General features: G+C 37.2%; 1 protein-coding gene across 1 annotated transcript in view; it reads left to right on the plus strand.

Annotated features, from left to right (window-relative positions):
• The window catches only part of GBE1 (1,4-alpha-glucan branching enzyme 1), a 96,966-nt gene extending 77,172 nt beyond the window's left edge, over positions 1 to 19,794 (plus strand). The window contains exons 14-17 of the mRNA XM_075197072.1: positions 5,641 to 5,825; positions 7,410 to 7,551; positions 14,890 to 14,996; positions 17,081 to 19,794. Coding sequence (XP_075053173.1) covers positions 5,641 to 5,825; positions 7,410 to 7,551; positions 14,890 to 14,996; positions 17,081 to 17,134 — 488 coding nt within the window. The 3' untranslated portion in view covers positions 17,135 to 19,794. The remainder of the gene's footprint in view (positions 1 to 5,640; positions 5,826 to 7,409; positions 7,552 to 14,889; positions 14,997 to 17,080) is intronic.
• Positions 19,795 to 22,140: the final 2,346 nt, after the last annotated feature.

Raw genomic sequence — 22,140 nt, forward strand, 5'->3', positions numbered from 1 at the left:
ATCTTTGCTTGTGGGTAGAAGTGTAAGATTGTTTGTTTGTTTGTTTGTTTGTTTATAGCGCAGAAAAAAAAATTATTGAGATTTTTCAAGCAACATAAAGAAAACTAAAATGAAAAGTAAATATATACAGAATAAAGAAAACACAACATCAGGGGTAAAAGCAAAGAAAAATGTTAGACTTTAACTGAAATAATTAGTGATCTCTTTGGCTGGTTCTGTCGAAAGTGCTGATTTTTAGATCCCTAAAGGCTTGTTCATATATGTGCTGTGTTAATGTGTTTTGCGGCTGCTAACCCAACATCTTAAAACACAGTGTCAAAAAATAGGATAGATGGATTCTTGTGGGCTTGTTCCCACTGTTGCATTCTAACGTTTTGGAACGTAGCAGAATGCAACACTTTGTTTTGGTAAAAGTGCAACACACAGAAAGCGCGTCGGAAACATCAGCATAATTTTTTTTATATAGCGCCACTGATTCTGCAGCGCTGTACAGAGAACTCATTCACATCAGTCCCTGCCCCATTGGAGCTTACAGTCTAAATTCTTTAACATACACAGACAGAGAGAGAAACTAGGGTAAATTTTGATATCAGCCAATTAACCTACCAGTGTGTTTTGGGAGTGTGGGAGGAAACCGGAGCACCTGGAGGAAACCCACGCAAACACAGGGAGAACATATAAACTCCACACAGATAAGGCCATGGTCTGGAATCAAACTCATGACCCCAGCGCTGTGAGGCAGAAGTGCTAACCACTGAGCCACGTGCTGCCCATGTTAGAAACGCATCTAAAATGCACTTTAAATTTCCAGCAGGTAACCTATTTTCCCAGTGCACTTGTGTAAACGAGCTATAAAGGGTTAAAATATTTTCAGGTGTTTTTTGTTAGGTAAACAAAAACGCATAAAAATATTATTATTTTTATTACCGGAGATTTGTTAGGCGCCACAGTGCTCGGCAGCGCTGTACAGTAGTGAAAACAGTACATGCATAAAATAGGGACATACAAGGCAGACAAAATAAATGCAGACATGGAAACAAAGGGTATGAAGGACCCTGCTCATTAGAGAGATTACATTCTAAGTATAAATATACTAAGGAAATCTTTCTATAAATACAATAGTAATAAAATATATATATTTTTCTTATGGTACTGTTAATACGCACACAGTCATAATAAAAATATTTTATAATTGATTTCTAATTGTGGAGGTGCAAAGCAAATGCTGTGTCTTCATTTTTCACTATGTACCTGTTTTTGGGCAGCTGTATCTGTTCTTATGCGTATCATGCAGCGCAGCAAGATGACGTTTATTTCAGAGACTGCATAATCTTGACCCTTACAGTGGCAACTGCTGGCCGATTAGGGCATTCCATGCTGTATCTGCAGTAATGTGCCTCATTTCTGAACCTTTGTTTTGCAGAATGATATATTTTAATAAGTTTAAAGGATGGAGAGTGCAGACTTAGGTAGACTTGCCCAAATCAGTGGCGGATCCAGGGGGGGGCGATCGCCCCCCCTAGCAGGGGCTTGCTACCGGCGGCTGCACACTATGTGCAGATCCGTTCAGCAGAGAGAGTTAGGGAGAGAGTCCTGCCCAACTGCTCTGATTGACACAATCAGAGCAGCCGGGCAGGACTCTCTACCTAACTCTCTCTGCTGAACGGATCTGCACATAGTGTGCAGCCGTCAGCAGCCTTAGGTGTCAAAAAGGGGGCAGGGCTAAATCGCCCCCCCCTAAATTGCCCCCGGTACAATTAACTTCTGGATCCGCCCCTGGCCCAAATCACCTAGAAATCGGCTAAGAAAAAGAATTTGTTATCCTATCCAAAAGTACACTGTAGGATGAGTTAGTAGACTGTCAGTAAATCATATTGGGCCCTTATTAATTGCAGTTCTGTTGGACTGTTTAATCATATTTATTTTTTTTATTCTTCTTTATTGCTTACAGCCATACCACCTTGAACCCAATTGCATCTGATCTTGAAAGCTATGCAGGGTTGGGCCTGGTTAGTACTTGAATGGGAGACCACCTGGGATTACCAGAGGTTGTAGGCCAATTCACCAGCTGCCTGCAGAAACTTTTTAGCTATAGTTTTTCTTAGTTTATCTGTTAATTTTCCAAAAGATTCATTACTGTGTGGAAAATTAAAGTAGAGTAACCCTACCATTATTTTTAAAGATACCCCCCTGCCCCCCAACTAGGAGGCCTGTCAGTTTGCCAGCAGATTAGGAGGATTCATACTCCTCACTGCTTTAAATGCTTGCTGCTGACAGCGATCAGAGGGAGGCGTGTGTGCAGAGCCGTACCTCAGATCAGGGAGCACCCATGCAGAATTTCACGGTGTTGTGAATCCCGGAATAAGTGGCTTAAGAGCTCTGCAGGTGTCTGTTTTACTAAACTTTGTGGTTACCTGTCATGTTACCCTCTGCTAGTTGGTAGGTAGGATGTTTGTTAAAAATAAACTTAGGTCATGTTACTTTATTTTATGCACGACTGTGATGACAGCAAAGATTAACATAGCAGTTGCTTGCACTAGTATAGCTAGTAAGAGCACCTACCAGTTTATATACACATTGCACAGTGTTACGTAACAGTTTGCATATATTTGTGAATGTTATGAGATGTCTTTATTTTTTTTTTCCCAGCAACTTTTATTCTGGGTCCTGGTAAATTTATTTAAATTGTCATAAAAACAAAACTTGTGCAAAAATTGCACAGTGTTAAATGCCATCTAAACAATAATTGCTGTGGTCTTCTAGAGAGCATCCCGTAAAACATTACATTTAAAGTGTTCATTTTTGGATGTTTTTGTTGTTTATTAGCACCCTATTGTTTTACGTTCCATTAATTGTTCTCCTTGTCTCTTCATCATTTTATGGTTTCATAAAAAGCAACTTAAAATTAATTACAGGAAAGCTATTCTCAGTGGTATGTCTTCGTACTTACCTCTACATTATCCATGCTCCACATGTTGCTGGTTACAGAAGAATTGTGAGGAGAAAGGCATTCATTTTTCTCTGTGGAGTTCCCTCATTATCATTTTGCATTGTTTTCAATCTTTTGTTATTTTTCTTTCTGTAGTCTGAGTATGATTATACTTGAAATTTCCAAATCTGCCGTGAAAATGACTGTTGTTTCAAAGTGGGCACTGTTGAAAGTAACTGTCTAGGGAATGGAAACACTTTTTTTATTTTTTGTGTTAGAATAAGTCCCATGAAATACAGAAAAAAATAGACATTATTTGCTGTTGAGGGTTCTAAACTTTAAATATTTATTTAGATTGCTATTGTTTTAGCAACTTACATGGTGATTTTCCTAATGCAAAAGCTATTAAAGAGAAATGTAAAAAAAATATCACCAGACATTGCAAAATGACCGTAATCATTTTGGTTTCTGCAGTATTAAGTATAGAACCGGGATAATCTATGAAATATCAATTTAGTAAATAGTTGTAGAAGTTAGCAAAAATAAACTCTCTAGTTTCAGACACTCAGTTTGGCCTCAAAACCAGAGAAATGCGTAAAATGAAAATGGGAAAAAAATTGTATGTATGTTTTCCCATTCGATTTCAATGGCCCATTCATTTCAAAGAAGTCTTTACATGTAGCGCACACGCTGGAGACTCTGTTAAAATTAATGGGGCAATTAAAACGAATTGGGAAAGTTCCGCTAAATATTGAACAAAATAAAATCAGGCCGCATTACTTTCCCACCCCCGAATTCTGGATTGGCACCAGAGGAAGACATCATGAGCTGGTTTCCAATGTCAAGATATAGCAAGTGTTAAAGTGACACATGGCTCATCACGATTTTAATGTACAGCACCATTCCTGAGTTACAATTTTACATTGCAATGCAGCCTAAATCTACATCACGGTTTTACTTGTGGTACCACTGCTGCCCATTTGGGGGACTCTTACCACACATAAAAAAGTCATTAATTATAAAATAAAATTCCCTGTAAAAATTAATAAATAAATAAAATGAACATCAACTGTAGCCTGGGTGGTTATTGCTACAGCAGGAGGACGAGTGTGGAGTCAATCTGCAAAATCGGCAATAGGCACCATTGCTCCTTGTATGACCCAACATATACCAGCATCTACTATACAATATAGCACTATATTACAGTACGTTATCTTTCTTAGTGTATAGTTGTTATGCGTGCAATGCGTATTTCGTACCAACTGTATCTGAGAGCTAAATTACATTGAACTGAATGGAGCCAGAAATGCCCTATGCCAGCTACTGAGGTGTAGTGTCATTTTCTGGGTAAGCTTTGTTTTTTTTTTGTTTGTTTGTTTTTTTAAATATAGCTGTATTCCATCTGTAGCTAATATTTAGAAAATATCACAGAATGTGTTGAGTCAATAAAAAATAATTTCCCTTTCTGCAAAATGAACTCCACACAGAATTTAAAAAGTTCTATTAGATGACAGTTAAGTAAGTTTAACATTAAATCATTTTTTTGTTACCTAAAGCAGTTTAGAAAATGCGCCCAAAAACAATCCATATTATATATTGATCTAAGTTTGAATTCCTCCCAATGTTACAGGAATATTAAGTCATCCATTTTGCTGATCACTGTACTATTGGGACCTCCAGGACTTTACAGCTGTCTTGTCTAAACCTTTGTCATGTTTAAGTAATCTGTATAATATGTTTGATTCATTTTTGCTCATTTGATTGCATTCTTTTTTTTTTTTTTTTACCTGTAGTATCTGTTTTACAGATTGAAGATGGGTTATGGCCAATAGTTTCACTGACCAAAAAACATTTGAAATATCAATTTCTGACTTTTTTAATTGTAGTCTTACAAAACTTTGACAGTAAAGTTTGTTGGTTTTGAGTTTTGATTTTTTTACAGAATAAATTGGGGTGAACTTTTTGTTGAACTGACTGTGACGCACAAAAGGGTCTATTTATCAAGGATTTTTCCTGTGTTAAACACCCGAAAACAACAGTTTTCGGGTGTTTACCGTGAAATTGCTATGTATTATTGAAGCATCGCAGCAGATATCTCAGATATCTGCTGCTTTGCATTTGCTATCGTTTTTCTGAGGACTCCCCATAACAGTCTATGGGGAAGTGCTCAGAACCGCTATGTATTAAAGTCTAACTAGAGAAAATTTTCTCTTTCTCTACATGTTAATGTACTCCATCTGAAGCTGGCGCCATCTGAAGCTGGCGTACATTAACATATCTGAAAACTTTCGCGCTGTCCAGCTCTGCTCTGAAGAGCAGAGCTGGACAGCGCATGTGTGGAGGGATATTGTGATCCCTCCCTGTCACTCATCCTACAGTTTGCCATCCAGTATGCTAGTGCGCATGCACCAACTTTTCAGTCGGTGCATGCGCACTAACAAAAAAGAAAAAAAAAAAGAGAAGATCACTGCAGCCTTTAAACTTGAGAAAAGACTGCGATGATCAGGTGAGTCACTTCTCAGGGACAGCAGTCTATCGGCACTGCTGTCCCTGAGAAGTTTTTTAATATATAGCCGTTACTTTTCAATCCTTATCAAGGAGATAAGGATTGAAAAGTATCAAGTGAAAAAAACGAAGGGTCATAAATAGACCCCAGAGACTTGAACTGTATTTGCTAAAAACTAAAATTCACAATTTATTTTTATATTCAGGTAATGAATTTGGGCATCCAGAATGGTTGGATTTTCCAAGAAAAGGAAATAATGAAAGTTACCATTATGCCAGAAGACAGTTTCATTTAGTTGATGATCATACCCTGCGCTACAGATATCTTTATGCCTTTGACCGAGACATGAATAAATTAGAAGAAAAGTGTGGCTGGCTTTCTACACCTCCGGTAAGCATTATCCAAAATGTAATTTTTTTTTATTTTTATATATTTTTTTTTTTTTTTTAGTTTTGTCACATTACTTTAATTGTATCTTGCTATTCTGTCCATCAATTTAGTGGATGATGTTCTATTAAAGAGTTGAGACACTGGATCTATCTCTCCCGTCCTCTAAGATCTACATAATCCTAAAATAGGAAGCATGGATTTTAGTTGAAATGTCAATGTAAATTCTAGTTTAATTGAAGTTGACAAGTGCTTTAGAGAAAAAAAGACCAGTTGTTCTTGAATAACTACAGATGGCATATAAAGGAGATTTTCATGTGAATGGGGAAAAAAAATCAGAAGTCTTGAAGTACTGTTGAATATCTTAAATGTAAAATATGTAATGGTAATATATATGGAAAGAATAATAAATTTGGAGAAGGTCCGTATGTGGAAAAATGTTTTTGTTTTTTTTGTTTTTATTTCTTAAAGTCTTAGGGATGTAGGTGTCATTGCGATAGTACAACAAATACAAAAAGACCAGTCCATTTCAAGCTATTAAACTTGCCAACTTACCCCAAGCAGACCTGCTATGTGCAATCTTTATAAATCATGCACTTTATTTCTAATAATTTATTTATTAGAAATTGGCCTTCACGTTCTTAATTCTTTAACTTTTTTTTTATAGCAGTGTTATTTTATGCATTGCCACCATAAATATTTACTTCTACTTCAGCTGGCACCTACTATCACATTCTGTTGGGCACACATTAGAACTTTTTGAATCTGGGAGGCACCCAGCAAGTAAAGATCCCCATCTTCGTAAATGGCCATCAGTAACTTACAGGACACTTCCATGATAAAAAAAAAAAAAAAAAGGAATTATTAAAGAACAACAAAATAGTTACAAATCCTATTCCTTGAATAAGGTGCACATATTTGTGCTCCCTATAAATGGTACAAATACCAACATCAAATATTTTGGGGGTGTATTCATTTTGTTAAAGTAACAGAGCATGCACAAAATATAAATATTTTTACAGTCTCCTTCCTCGCCCCCAACCATGACTTTTTTTTTCATATATATAATGCCCCTAAATTAAAAATATTTATTTGCCCCTGGCACCAAAAGAAAGCCTTATAGGTTCTTCCTGACAAGAGAGGCTCAAACTGTTTTTTGGGCCACCTCTAGCACTATTTTGGCACGGACCATTGGCGGCGAAAAAAGTTAAAAAGCGTGTGTCTTTCACATATATAACTATTCTCCACTCAGCTAATATAACTAGAAGGTTTCTATGTTCTGGTTCACCCCAGTCCCAGCAATAAAGGCAAGCAGTGTGGGCAGGCAGGGCAGTAGGTCTGATTGGCCACACAATGAATTGTATGTTGTAATACAAATGACAAAGTTCATTATCATCTTCATCGTTTATTTATATAGCGCCACTAATTCCGCAGCCCTGTACAGAGAACTCACTCACATCAGTCCCTACCCCATTGGGGCTTACAGTCTAAGTTCACCCAATAGTTGAAAAATGTGCATGACCTGCTGATGCTACATTTACTGTAGTAATTTTTTTTTAATATTTCTAATAATTTTACTCCTTCTAGGCCTTCATCAGTGCCAAGCATGAAGGTGACAAAGTTGTGGCATTTGAGCGGGGAAATCTCCTCTTCATCTTTAATTTCCATCCTTACAAAAGCTTCACTGGATACAGAGTGGCTGTAAACTTGCCTGGAAAATATCCTTTGCGTGTCATCTGGTACAGGATTTCTCATTTAGAAATGGTTATAAATATGTTTTACTATTTATTTAATATGGTAGTTTTTTTTTGCATATAATTTAACTGTTGGTGTGCATTCTAATTTCATTGCATGTGCTCCTTTTTTTTTACATCTCCGTGTATTTTTTATTTTAGTTTTTACTATTTTAGTTATATAGCCACAAGGTTAACTGCTTTTGTTACAGTTCTGAGTTTGGGCACAGTTTGCCTGTCCAGTCGAAATTACAATCTACTTTTTAGTTTCTGGGACTCTGGATACAAAGTGACTTTTCCAAGGTCACAAGTAGACTGTAAGGTGACTGAGGTTTTCAGCAAGTATTTTTTCATTGTTATTAATAGTGAATCTATCAGCTACACACAGTAGAGAAGAAGCATTTATTGTGCAGTCTACCAATTTGCTAGGAGCTAGTTATACCTGACTAATATTCATGGGGCTTGTCTTATAGTCAATAAGTACTGGTTTCTAGTAAAACAGTAGGCTATATTCTCATGATTAGTAGTACAATGGCGGCCCCCACCGTGCGCCAGTAACATGTCCACTTTAACTGTTGAGCTACTCCTTTTAAAAAGGTATTCCGACACTCATTACCATATAAAGGCACACGGCCAAAGTATGAAATCTTTTATTCAGTGGGAAGAACACCAGCATGGCTTATAGTATTTTCATTAGGAGCCACAGGTATGCCTAGTGGTTTTTGGAATCGTGTCATCACCATGAAACATAGTGGTCAATGTGACCACTAGATGGTCAAATCGACTAGTCTACTACTGCCTTCTGAGATGGTGTCGTCGACTATGACACAGAGAGATGACACCCCCAACTGTGTGTTTTTATGACTACCATTAAAATTTATATTAAACCATCTTATGTTCTCAATGCAAGGCTTACATATATACTTCCTATTGCTAATAAATATAAAATGATTACTTCTACTCTAATAAACACGTGGTTCACAAATAGGGACCCTAGTCCAAAATTGTGTATTATTATTATTATTCTTTATTTATATGGCGCCACAAGGTGTCTCCGGCGCCGTACAATATACAGTACAGACAGAATACAAGGGTATGACAGTACAGAGTAGAACAAGTATCACCAAGACTTCAATATCTCCAAGCAAAGCAAATAGAGTGGTGTAGGAGAAGAAGAAATGGTATTGAGACAGAAGGGAAGAGGGCCCTGCTCAAAGGAGCTTACTTACTAAGGGGAGGGGAGACGGACAGCAGGCACAAGGGGAGTCAGAGGGGTTCAAGTACAAGAGTAGACGGGAAAGTGGGAGGAGATGAGAACGATAAGGTTAAGTGGAAGGTTGGAAGGCCTTAAGGAACAGATGGGTTTTAAGAGCCCGCTTGAAGATTAGGGGCAGGCGGATGGAGGAAGGGAGGTTGTTCCAGTGAAGGGGGGCAGCACGGGAGAAGTCTCGGACTCTGGCATGGGATGAGGTGATCAGTACAGAGGAAAGGCGACAGTCATTGGCCGAACTCAGGGAACGGGCAGGATTGCGGATCGAGAGGAGATTGGAGATATAAGGGGCAGTGGAGTGGGAGAGGGCCTTGTAGGTGACAGTGAGGAGTTTAAAGAGGATTCTGAAGGGGAAAGGGAGCCAGTGGAGGGCAAGGAGGAGAGGGGAGGGAGAGGAAGAGCGGCGTGAGAGAAAAATAAGTCTCGCAGCCGCGTTAAGTACAGAGCGTAGGAGGGCGAGATGGGAGTGGGGGAGGCTGGGGAGCAGAAGGTTGCAGTAATCGAGACAGGAAATGATGAGAGCATGGATGATGGTTTTGGCAGCCTCCTGGGAGAGTAAGGGCCGAATGCGGGCAATGATCCGTAGTTGGAAACAACAGGAGTGGGCAAGAGATTGAATGTGGGGGGCAAAGGAGAGGGAGGAGTCCAGGATGACACCCAGGCAGCGGAGTTTTGGAACAGCAGAGATGGTAGTGTTGTTAACGGTGATGGAAAGTTCACGGTGGGTAGAAGATTTAGTACAGCAATAGAAGTTCTGTGTAGTTCTAATGGTTTTGTTCTCTTGTTACTAAGTTTCAGTCTGTAGTTAGTTGTTTTTGCAGTACAAATGGAGGTTCATGAAGAGTTTTAATGAACGCAAGAATTTGTGTTACAAAGTGATGTGTAGGTCATAGAGCAAATAACTCAAAATTCCAAAACATTTGAACTTAAAGGTCTAGATTGTGCCACTGATATAAAACAAAAAGGATCCTGGCTAATTGCCTTCTAAATTGCAGTCAGATTGACTTCTTGTAACTGAATTTTAAATTATGGGATTATAGGGCATTTACCCTTTGTCTAAAACTATTTTATCCTATTTATTTTCAATTTGTGAAAGTATGTACTGGTTTAAATACAGTCAATTAGCCAAACTATATACAATCTTACAATACTTTGATGAAAGGTATTTATGTGAGTTTCAAAGTGAACTAAATGAGTGTTAACATATAAGAAAGATGAAGTATCCATACTTATTAGAATTGTTGTTCAGATGTCTGTCGGATGTACATTTAAATGTAAATGCAGTCTTCCTTGACATTTTTCAACCTAAGCCCCAGATTTTCTAATGAGCAAATAAGGTCATTGTGAATGAATCACTGGTGTGTGATTGCTGAGCGGGTAGACAGTGCTTTATAGTTGGTGAACCATAGGATTCATTGAATTATATTATAGTGCAACTTAAGAAAAAGATTATCCTGCTACCAGTAATGTCCATTCTATTTTTTTTTTAAAGTGATATCAATTTTATTTTCTTCTAACAAACAAATGTAGATATGTATGTATAAGTTAATTGATATTATGCCACTTGTGTGAATGACTTATAGAATAGGTTTTATTTGTTTGTAGTATGTAAACATGTAGCTTGACTGTCAATCCTCGTAGTAATACACAGTAGCAGGGCACACTAGAGCTGTGTCCGATAACTCAGCCAGAAAGTGACAGTTTCTCAGGTGTATATTCAATTTCTAGTGATGCTACAGAGCGTCTTCGGGACAGTCTGCAAGGTGTTGTAACATCAGAGTTTTCCTAGCACTACATAGAGGTGTGCAGGAAAGTCTGTGATGTTCGGATACCGGAGTCCCCTATTATGTGCGCTGTCGGACATTGTGATGTTGTTCGGTGTCTCGTCACTAGCAATTGAATTTCTCTCGCGATTTCTTGACCTGCTAATTAACACACAAGAGATGATGAGGTCTGCCACTAGCAGAGTAGCAGGGAGGCACTCAACATGGAATCATATGGTAGAGGAATACCTAGAACCATGTACTGAACATACAAGCACACAACTGTTGGGAAAATAATGATTAGCACCAGGAGTATCCCCTGTCAGGACTAATTGCTAACACTTCTCAAACTGAAAATCTGCATTAAACTACATCATCCAGTCAGACATTTGTATTATGAAACTTTCTCTAGACAAATATAAGCTAATTGCTAATTGGTTGCCATGGTTTACTGCACATTTCCATAATTCAGCATTGTCGATACACCTTCCACCTCCAATGTAGAAGGTATGATAGTTACATCTTGCTAACAATAGTACAGAGTCCAAAGAGATACCACTATGGTGACCTTCACTTTGGTGCAAATAGGCACTAAATAATATGTTTATTATTGCAGCGCTGCGAAAACCTTGTGTCGCCTAACAAATAAATGATGATGATAATAATAATAATAATAATAATGTTTACATGAGGCCCAACTCCACTGCTTCCTGTAGGTCAATCTTGGGTATATATTTGGCTAAACTCTCAGAACTTGGAAGGTCGTGGCAATCTCATTGGCTTATTGCTGGTCTTCACCCTTGCCTCTTTGACCTGGCTTTGCGTTAGTCATGGTAGAAGCTGGTTAGATATGTGTTAGGGGATTCATAAGAGCCTACATTTTCTAATTGTCTTTTTAGTATCACCAGCATTGAATACAGCTCAAAATTATCATCGGGTCAGTGGTGTGGTTTCAGAGATGGTGACAGAATTAGGCTGAATATCTCTGAGGACACCTTTGTTAAGCAAATATATTTAGTGGTAAGCAAAGTTAGGGTTATAACTAGAGGCACTAAGAACAAAGTACTATAGAAACAATTAAATGAGTATCGCTCGCTCCATCTGTCTGTCACCTAATCTGAGCTCCTTCAAACGGGCACTCAAGACCCATCTGTTCCTCAAAGCCTACCAGCCATCTTCCTAACCTTCTCCATCCTTCTTCACCTTCTCCCTCTTTCCTGTTCACACTCATCTTGTGCTTCATACCCTCTACTGATTCCTCCTGTGCCTGCTGCCTGGTCTCCCCCCCTCACCCTTTAGTATTTCAGCTCTTAAAAGCAGGGCTCTCTTGCCTCCTGTCTCAATTCCATTTCTTCTTCTCCTAAGCCATTGTACTTGCTACGCTTGGAGCTATTGGACTTTTGGTGTTACTTGTCTCATTCTGTATTATACTCTGTGTGGTCCACTGTTTGTATTGTACTTTGTAATTGTATTAGTACGGCGCTGCGGAAACCTTGTAGCGCCATATAAATAAAGAATAATAATAATATTCTGCTTGTGTACATTAAGTTACTAAACTTAAAGTACTGTAGAGCAATATCGGTGTGAAGCTCCATAAGGGTGTATACTTTTTTTTTTTTTTTAAGCCTTTTATAAAAACAAAATTGTGCTTTAGTGACAATATAACATTAGCCAAGCAAGGTCATCCCATTACTGCTGAATAGAACGTTGATGCATCACCCTGCATTACATTGCAGACTTTTTGTTAAAAGAGGCAAATTGAATTTTAACTAGGCCAGTTAATAACATACATAAACTTTTAGCTACCATGGATATTCTATAGTTCTCATTTAATTGAGTTAAAAAGCAAATTGATCTGTTTAGTATCATTTGCATTCCGTTATTGTGAAGTTTTATGCGTCATTATGCATTCATGATGTAAAATACATCATTTTGTTTGGGCATTTATATTCCAAATCTCTGTATAGGCAAAGTAGTTTAATAAGTAATTAACCTTCTAGATAAAGCCACACTTACTGCTTTACTATTGTTGAGGAAGAAGAATAATTTTATTTCTGTATTGAATACAATGGACAAACGTCTAAGACAAACTAAACGTAACTAAACTTAATGAAACTGTAATGTTAAACTGTAAATGAAATGTATTTGTTTCATTACAGACTAAGCCATTTTAAAATCTGCAAAAGATGTGTTGTCTAACACTGATTTTCTAAGATTGCTGCTATAATTTCAGAATATAATTTGATGTTAACTTCTCAATAGTGTTTACGGACCAGTAAACTAACCAAGTTGCTTGATGGAAGAAAAGCTACTAGTACTTTTATGAGTGTAATTATTTTACTGCTGTTAGTGTTTACTTTGTTTTGTTTTCTTATCAAATTAAGTTGTATATAATTTTAATTTTCCGCATAACTTGATGTTGGTTTCATGTCAACTTCAACTGCATTTCATATCCCGTTAAAAATGAATGAAAAAGCAAAAACATTAAAGTTAACATGGGAAACATGTTGTATCACATCATCATCACCATCATCACCATTTATTTATATAGCGCCGCTAATTCCGCAGCGCTGTACAGAGAACTCACATCAGTCCCTGCCCCATTGGAGCTTACAGTCTAAATTCCCTAACACACACACAGACTAGGGTCAACTTGTTAACAGCCAATCTCATGTATAAAATGAACTTAAATTTTAACAGTTTGGACTCTCCAGAGTATGTTTATAGCTTCGCTAACACCCCACCCTCAAACACAGTTGTGTTTATATGCAAATTCCATTAAGGGACCCACCATATGATAAAACAGAAAATTGCAAACCCGAATGGTACTTGCTACTTCACAAATTTATACACTGAAATTATGCATGCCAGAGAATTTATAAAGTATAATAATCAACGAATAAGGTTTTATTAATAACGTCTTAGCTGAAATATTAAGTGGTAATCATGTCTGCGGCACTCACAATGCTGACAGAAATGACAAGAACAAAAAAATGATTACTATAAAAACGACAAGGTAAAATTAGCGACTTGCCAAGTAACAGACAGACGGGATTTCCACTTGCTTTAATCACCTCCACATTGAAACAGCGACACTTCCAAATTTCTGCAGCGAGAAATGACGTCACTTGTAATGGATCCAGTGAAAACGGCGCTTTTAAAGCTGGCATCATACTTTGGAGATGGATATCACTGCTGGAGGGTGATTTTTATTTCTTGGGTGTCACTAGTAGATAACAGAGTCATTGGGGATGATATCCATTGTTTAGGCTAGTTTTCTGTGGTTTCCAAAACCTAAATTGGGTCCAATTGGAGACTAGATATCTCTGGTCTGATCATTTGTTGCATTTTTTGTTATAAGGATTCCTTTTAATATGGTTTTATTGTGAATCCTCAAATAGATTATAAGAAGCCCTTTCATAATGGATGAACTAGTATTTTAGCATTATTGCAACTCTTCGTTGTTGTTGTCCTTCACTAATTGTGCATAGGTGGCTAATATTTCAGTTAGGCAGCAGAAATCTCATAGTTTGAGAACAAATGTCTATTTCCCAATATGAGCTGTGATATCACACCGTACTTCCCAATAGAATTGAAATATATTTCATATACTATTTTGAGAGACACACTGAGAAACTGGTTGAAGGTGCATACATTTCCTCTAGTTTTTTGTCATACTTATTTTAAACTCCAGAAAATGTCATAGATTTGTGTTGTATTTATGTTTGTGTATATATATATATATATTTGTGTGTGTATATATGTATACAATGCTTTTTTTGTAAGAAAAGTGGTGCCGGAACTCGCATCACGTAGTTAATCACTGTACACACACCCACACACGTCAGTTGTGTAACGAAGCATAAGGGTCACCGCCTGCAATAAGCATTCAGGCGAGCGACCATACGACCAATCACAAGCTGAGCAGCACCACAAGTCGAGCAGTGCCATCACAACCAGCGCGGACGATGTACACATGCATCGGACTTGACACACACGCACCCCGCATGCACCCTTTTAATGATTTTGCCGCCATCCTGCTACGCTGGACAGGGCAGTTTAAGTCCACGTGGACCAAACTTCAAATTTTCAAAGGTTACTTTTAAAACTTGGAATATCTGTCGAAAAAAGATGCCAGAACTCCATTCTGGTGAGTTCTATGACAAAAAAAGCACTGTATGTATATCTATATATATCATTATAATATAATATATAATGTTGAGCAGCACTCCTCATATTGCTATAATGGTTTTTGTCTCATAAACATGTTCCTTAATTTTTTGATTCTAAGTATATGATAGCATTGGATACTGATGCAGCAGAGTATGGAGGACATCAAAGAATTAATCACAGGACGGAATTCTTTACTGAGGATATGCCTTTTAATAACCGCCCATATTCCATTTTGGTAAGTATGACTTTTAGGTCATTGGTGGCCAGTTTTCAATGTCTTTGAATGTCTGCTTGGGTTTAGCCATCTTCTGGTCACCTACGGCCATTCATGAGTATTTATGTGTCTATGGCCAGGGCATTTTCACTGGGTTCCTGACAATCTTGCAGGGACATCATCAAATTGCAGGAAGTATGGCAGCCTTCAGGACTGAAGAGCTTCCAATATGGCCCCTTCCACCCTGTAAAATAAAAAAAATGCTCTTTCTCATCAATTAATTCATTCAGTCCAGGCAGCTACAAAGGTAAATTAGGAGGGATGTTTGGGAGCAGAGTAATTTGTACCTGGTGGAAAGAGAGTGTGAGACCAAATGGTCTCACGAGATCAGTTTCTCAGAGTCTTCAGCCTAAGTTAAAAAAGTTTTATAACTGGTCTTCTCAAGAATGATCTGTATATTAATAACTGTACATTTATGAACATTTATGATCACCACTTTATAATGGCTCCAGATGTTGCTCGTGAGCAAGAGGACCAGTCAAAAGCTTCTATTGTAATTGTGTCCTCTGGTTGGTCCCCACACCATTCAGAACCACATTGAAAAATGTATATAGTTTAACAAAACTTGCACAAATTGCAGTACTGTGTAATATATAACAACTAGTCTTCGTCTCATTTAGTCATCTACTAGGGGTTCTGGGAAGCTCCCTATATGTCTTTTTCCTTAAACTTTTATATAGGTCTAGTGTGGAACAAATAATTCTAATCTAAAGTTATGTCCAATATGTATCTTATTTTCTGAGCAATTAGTGCCATCTTTAAGTTATGATTGTTGCTAGAAGCTATTTATATTTTTCTCTTCTTTAAGAGTTCATTTTCCTTAGCTTAGCTTAAATAGATGCCGATTCTGTGTACAGAGCATATTAAAATAAAGACTCCAGCACATGTTTCAAGTGATTTAATTGCTCAAATTGACATGCAGTAAAATACAGCCTATTTTGCCTTGCTGCAGTCATCACAAAGCTCTAAACTGACATACACAAACTTCAGATTATATTTAAGAGTTTTGTGCTTTGCAGAGGGGGCAAATATTAGTGGTAAAAATCTGTATTATAGACTGAAGTGGAGTACGTAATTTACATAGTTTAAGTGCAAAGTCTTGTGAGTTATTAGTCCAGAAATCTAAACTATAGTTCTATATATCTGTAGATTGTACATTCTTCTTGATAAAATTCTTCATACTGTATGTGTTCAAATTAACCTATGAAATGGGGCAGCACGGTGGCTTAGTGGTTAGCACTTCTGCCTCACAGCACTGGGGTCATGAGTTTGATTCCTGACATGGCCTTATCTATGTGAAGTTTCTATGTTCTACCCGTGTTTGCGTGGGTTTCCTCCGGGTGCTTTGATTTCCTCCCACACTCCAAAAAACATGTTAGTAGGTTAATTGGCTGCTATTAAATTGACCTTAGCCCCTCCTTGTGTGTGTGTGTGTGTGTGTGTGTGTTAGGGAATTTAGACTGTAAGATGATTCGAGATAAGCAAAATTTCTTGAGGGATACGTACTGCTGTATCTATCTATCTATATATATATATATATATATATATATATATATCTATATCAGCATCTCAGCAGCCTTTAAAACTAAACATTTATAAACGTTTCTGTTTTTTATAACCTATTTGTGAGAAAAGTTCTGTTCCGCCAACGCAATTTGTAACACTTTTTTTCTATTGCACATGAGAAGGTTGTGATTTTCTTTCTGTATAGCATATAAAAAGACGTCTAAGAGGCCATGTTATTGTACTGAACTCATTTGTTGCTCTGAAACTGTTTTCAGCTGCTTAATAATTATAATAGACATGAATGAGCTGCACCTTCAAGTGTTATTGATGAAAACACATTTAAAGCTATTTTAACAACGGTTGTAAATGACTTGCTGCACTCTAGTGGTTAACATTTACCACTTCACTTTCCCATTCTGCTGGCTGCATTGTGCTTGTCATGTAGTTACACAGACAGAATATTCTACCATTCTGGTTATTTGTACAGACCATCTTCTGTCATTTATTCTTTTTTTCTGAATTGTTTTCATCTCTTTCAGGTTTACATTCCGTGCAGGGTGGCTCTTATCCTTCGTAATGTTGACAACTACTAAGGACCGCAGCTGTAGCTTTATCTAAACTGTGCGAGCGCAAGATGTCTTGAAGTAGAACAATTTGCACAATGCGTAGTGTCATAGGAAGTGCTCAAGGTTATTTTGCAATACTCAAAACGGATAAAGAAGTTGAACACTGAATTATCCCACATTCATACACACAAATAGTGCGAGGGTAATTGGCTGCCTGCCAGTGGCAAACGCTCAACAAGATTCATCTGTATTATACACATTTACACAAGTATTATATATGTCAGTTGTAATTCACATTCAAATAATTAGATGCACAAGGTCCGACACTTGAGAGGGTGTTTTTGCCTTAGCATATTAATTGAACAGAGGACTAAGGTTCTAAAATCATCATACTGCCGTTTGCTTTAGTGTGTCTAGTGCACATCCATCCTTCTGATTTGAAATGGAAAGTTTATTTAACATAGAAACGTACTGTAACTAAATCAGTTTGCAGTTATTAGTTTTATTTGCACTAATCTGTTAAAAAAATGAATGGGTTACTAACAGTTAGCGCTACACTGTAATAACAAAATATCTATTTTTTTGTTTTTGATTTACATGTCATTTACTATAGCCTTATTGTTAAATACACCTTACAACGTGGTAACTAGGAAAGTTTCTTCACCTAAAATACACTGTTTACAAGATGTAACGTACAGAGGGAATTGGGCAAAAATTTTACTTACCCCTTGCTAGACATCACCACATTTCGGTGCTCTGTACTTCCTTTCTTCTGAACGTCTTAACCATAGCCGTTGGGTTGCTATGTATTTGGTTGTCTGCTACTTGATGAAAGTTACGTAGAAGCCATTCTTCTAATAAAGACAGGATGCTGGGAAGTCCGCGCATTTCACCTGGTAGATACAACATAATAGACAATTTTTAAAATGTCATTGTGTCCTGGTGGAGAAACTCTCTTTTAGTATTTAGTAGTAAGAACATATTTGGTTTAGGTACTATCATGCTATACTGTTTGTTTTATTTTTATATAGCTTGATTTAGTTTTCTTTTAATTTGTTACCTATAGAAGCAATTTGTTTTAGATTTTGAAATTGACGTTTTTGTTTAAGAAAAACATTTTTTGATTTAGATGGAATTTATGACTTTTTTCTTATTTATTAATTTTTTTAAATATTTTCCATAGAACAGATTTATATATATATCTTTCTCACTGCACTCTTCTCCAGTTGAGTGAAAAATGCAATAAGCTGCTTTTGAGGACAGTGGTCCATACTGACTTACTGGTTCTGACATATTTGTTACGTGCTTTGTATACTTTCAAAATCATACTGTATGCTTCTATGATGTCACTAGACTAAAATGTAGTCAGTTACGTCTTTGCAGAAATTATAAACCTCTCTTGAGAATTGACCACAATTCTTAGACAAGCATACTGTTACCTGCTGGTCACACACATAAATCCATATATATCGAGCTAATGGACAATCACGGTTTCACATGCAGTGGGTGAATGTAATATCACAGGGGAAGAAAGCTTCTTCTTTTTTTTTTTTTTTTTTTTTTTTTAAAGGCATTGATTAGGGTACAGTCTATTTTGTCACATGGGTTGGGAGTATTTTCATCATTTGCCCCAGAAAATTGTGCTTCATATGTAAATTATTGGTTTCTTGCCTATCACAGATGATGGGATTCTGATGGCAATTAAAAATATCTGTGGAACGATGACTCGCTTGCTGTAGTCTATGAGAATACTACCAGTCTCCTCCGGCTTCTAAACATGTAATGGCTTTTATGTCAGCCCACCAATGACTTAATCTATCCTTGTAATCATCGTTACAGTGTTCCATTACCCCCTTTACATCAGTTGTAGCAGTAACACCAATTCTAATATTCGAGGTTATACCAATTAAAGCCATATTACACATCAGAACAACACAACATCATGTCCTTATTATTTGTTTACTGAATTAGCGGCCAGGACACGGATACCAGATATTGTACTTCCCTCTCTAAACACTAATCAGTCATAGCTAGTACTGGGTTCATTTAGAGCAGGGTAGGCAAACCTATGGTTCTCCTGCTGTGTTTGGAACTATTGGTGCCAGTCAATGACTACCCAAGCAAAGTTTACAAGATCATTTTCATAAATTGTTTCATTGCCAATATTATTTTGCAGTCATGTTGTTTGTATCAGTGTTTCTATGATGACAACAATGAGAGACTGGGGAGACAGCTGTTTTGTAAGCTGAACTAAAATTTAAGAAAACAAATCAGGAGGAAACCGTAAGATCACCAATATGTGGTCAGGGAGGATTTCAGTAATGTCACTGGTGTCTATTAATTGGTAGATGAATCTCTTTTTAATGTGCAGCTGAATATTACCCGGGACACATTCATGTGAAAGTGTTAGTGTAGTCTAGTTTAATTCTACTGTGTCAACATATTGAAACGCTTAATATTGCTGACATGTCTGTTTTCTATATGTGACTCACTGATCAAAAGAGGTTTACCTATTGAAGTTTGTGCACACATTGATACATTGTAATAGAGCAATTGTTTTTTTGCATAAAAATTATATCCTTTTAATGTTTTCCAGTGTATTTTGTCTTCTATAGAAGGATATTTGATGTACTTTACAGAATCAAAAGGCAGGTTTGTTGTTTTGAAATAAATGGAACAATTGGAAACTGTGTTAACAGTGATTATTTTTTTTTTTGTGTGTGTGTTTTCTATTCTATTAGTCATGGGGTGAAATGCCATTTTGTGTATTGTATAAATACAAGCAGTATGCGGTTTCATAACTAAGATTGCTGCAAGCAGTGGTGTCTAAATGTAATTTTATAATACTTGACAAATTAGGCATACATTATACTGTTTGTACATGTCACGCAGTGTTTACAATACAAATGCTAGACTTTTAGGTCGATTTATAGCACTACAAAAAGATTTTAATTTACATGATCACAGAAGAAATGACATGATGGTTTACAGCTCTTCTCCAGCTGTGATATCCAAATGTACTCTAGATCTGTTGGAATATATTAATATAATTAACATGCATTTTTGTGGTCGATAAATTCAGATTCCAGTCGGCGTACTGTATATAATCCTTATGTAAATTTAAAGTGACACAAAAAAAAGTAAAATAATTTTCATACTCTACGTTACACCCAGCCGAAAATGGGACTGCAGAAAGATTAAAATTAGTTTTGCTTGGTCTTTTATTGTACCTTGCATCGTTTCCAGTGCACACTTCTATAATTCCCAGTGCTTAAAAGGGAACCATTTGTTAAACAAATGAATTATTGACCTATTTGGCCTTCATGAAACATTTTCAACTGTTTTTTTTTTTTTAATAAATGTGTTTTGTTGTTTTTTTAATACAACATTTTCCCAAAATCTTTCTCTGCATCTGTCCATAATCCAGCCGGTGCCCTAACCTATGTCAAGTCGTTATGCTGTGTATATATAACAGGCTGTTATTATGCATGTGTTTATATCACATAAAAAGTTTGTGATTGCACTTGTACTAAATATATATATTATATATATATTTAAAAAAAAAGAAAAAAGATCAGCAATCTCCCTGGGGTTTATAAGCATATAAAGACAGGCAGCCTGGGACAGCCACGTTCCCAGTTATCCTGTCAAATACATATTATATATATATATAATGTGTATTTGACAGGAGAACTGGGAACGTGGCAAACGGCAGGTATATATGTCCCAGGCTGCCTGTCTTTATATGCTTAGAAACCCCAGGGATTTATAAGTTTTTATAAGTTTTTATTGGGGTTTTAATAACACAAACGGGTTATAAATGCAAATCCAACAAAATGGCATGGTAGACTATTGACAATGGAAGAATGACATCCTGGTACCAGGCCAAAATATACTCAAAAACATATAAAAGAGATATGCCAAACCATACATATAACTGCTGATAACCTCATAACATATAACACACAAACAAAGACAAAGGAAAAGGAGGTAAGGGGGACTCACATTAGGGAAGGGAGGAGGGGGGCATCTAGCAAAAATCCTCACTCAAGACCTCAGTTTAGAGCTCCGCTAGCTCAGCAAACTGAATATCTGCCAGACACAAGACGAACCTATATGGCCCGCCTAATCGAGCCAATATTCGGATGCAAAATGGGAACCAAATCACTCAATTAGTTAAATCTGAGATTAGGGACTCTGGAGAATCTAAGAGGTCTAACCATGGGACCCAAATGGCAGAATACATTTCGAACAAGTCTGCGTCTGAAAGGTGCATCTCATCCATGACCCTATAGTGTTCCAATCTATTAGCCCAGTCCCGAACACTCTGAGGCGTAGTTGATATCCATTTTTCATTGAATTACTGCCTTAGCTGCTGAGATAACAAATTTTAAGAGAGATTTTTTAAAGCGTGATAGAGGCATATCGACTTTATTTAATAGCCAGAACACTGGAGTGTTGGGTATGCTTTGACCTAGCAACTTCCGCATGATGTCCACCACCCAGGACCAGAACGTTTGCAACATGGGGCAGTCCCACCAGATATGCAAAAGAGAACCAGATCCCTGGTTACATCTCCAACAAGTGTCGGGCACCCCGCGGAAAACCCTCGCCAAATGAGCCTGGCATCTGTACCACCTGGTAATTACCTTATAGTGAGTTTCTAGAATTGAAATATTAGGAGAACACGCATGAGCTGCCTGGAAGATTTTGGACCAGTCAGCATCTTGTAACTCAACTCCTAGATCTCTCCCATTCTATAGTAAATTTCGGAGGAGACACGAATAGATGTTCTACCAAAAGCTTATATATAGTTGAAAGGGAATGCGAAGGACAGGGTGACCTGCAACACAGAGATTCAAAGACCGTTAAGCACCTAGAAATATGTTGTCTTGAAAGACCCTGTGACAAAAAGTGTTTAATCTGCAGGTATCTCCAAATCTCTATAGTAGCCAAATCCCAATTGGATTGGATCAATGTAAATGAGAGAACCCCTGTAGCACCCACCAACTGGCCGATACGATGGATCCCTG

Source organism: Mixophyes fleayi, chromosome 2 (assembly GCF_038048845.1).
Source record: "Mixophyes fleayi isolate aMixFle1 chromosome 2, aMixFle1.hap1, whole genome shotgun sequence".
NCBI classification, from domain to species: Eukaryota; Metazoa; Chordata; class Amphibia; order Anura; family Limnodynastidae; genus Mixophyes; species Mixophyes fleayi.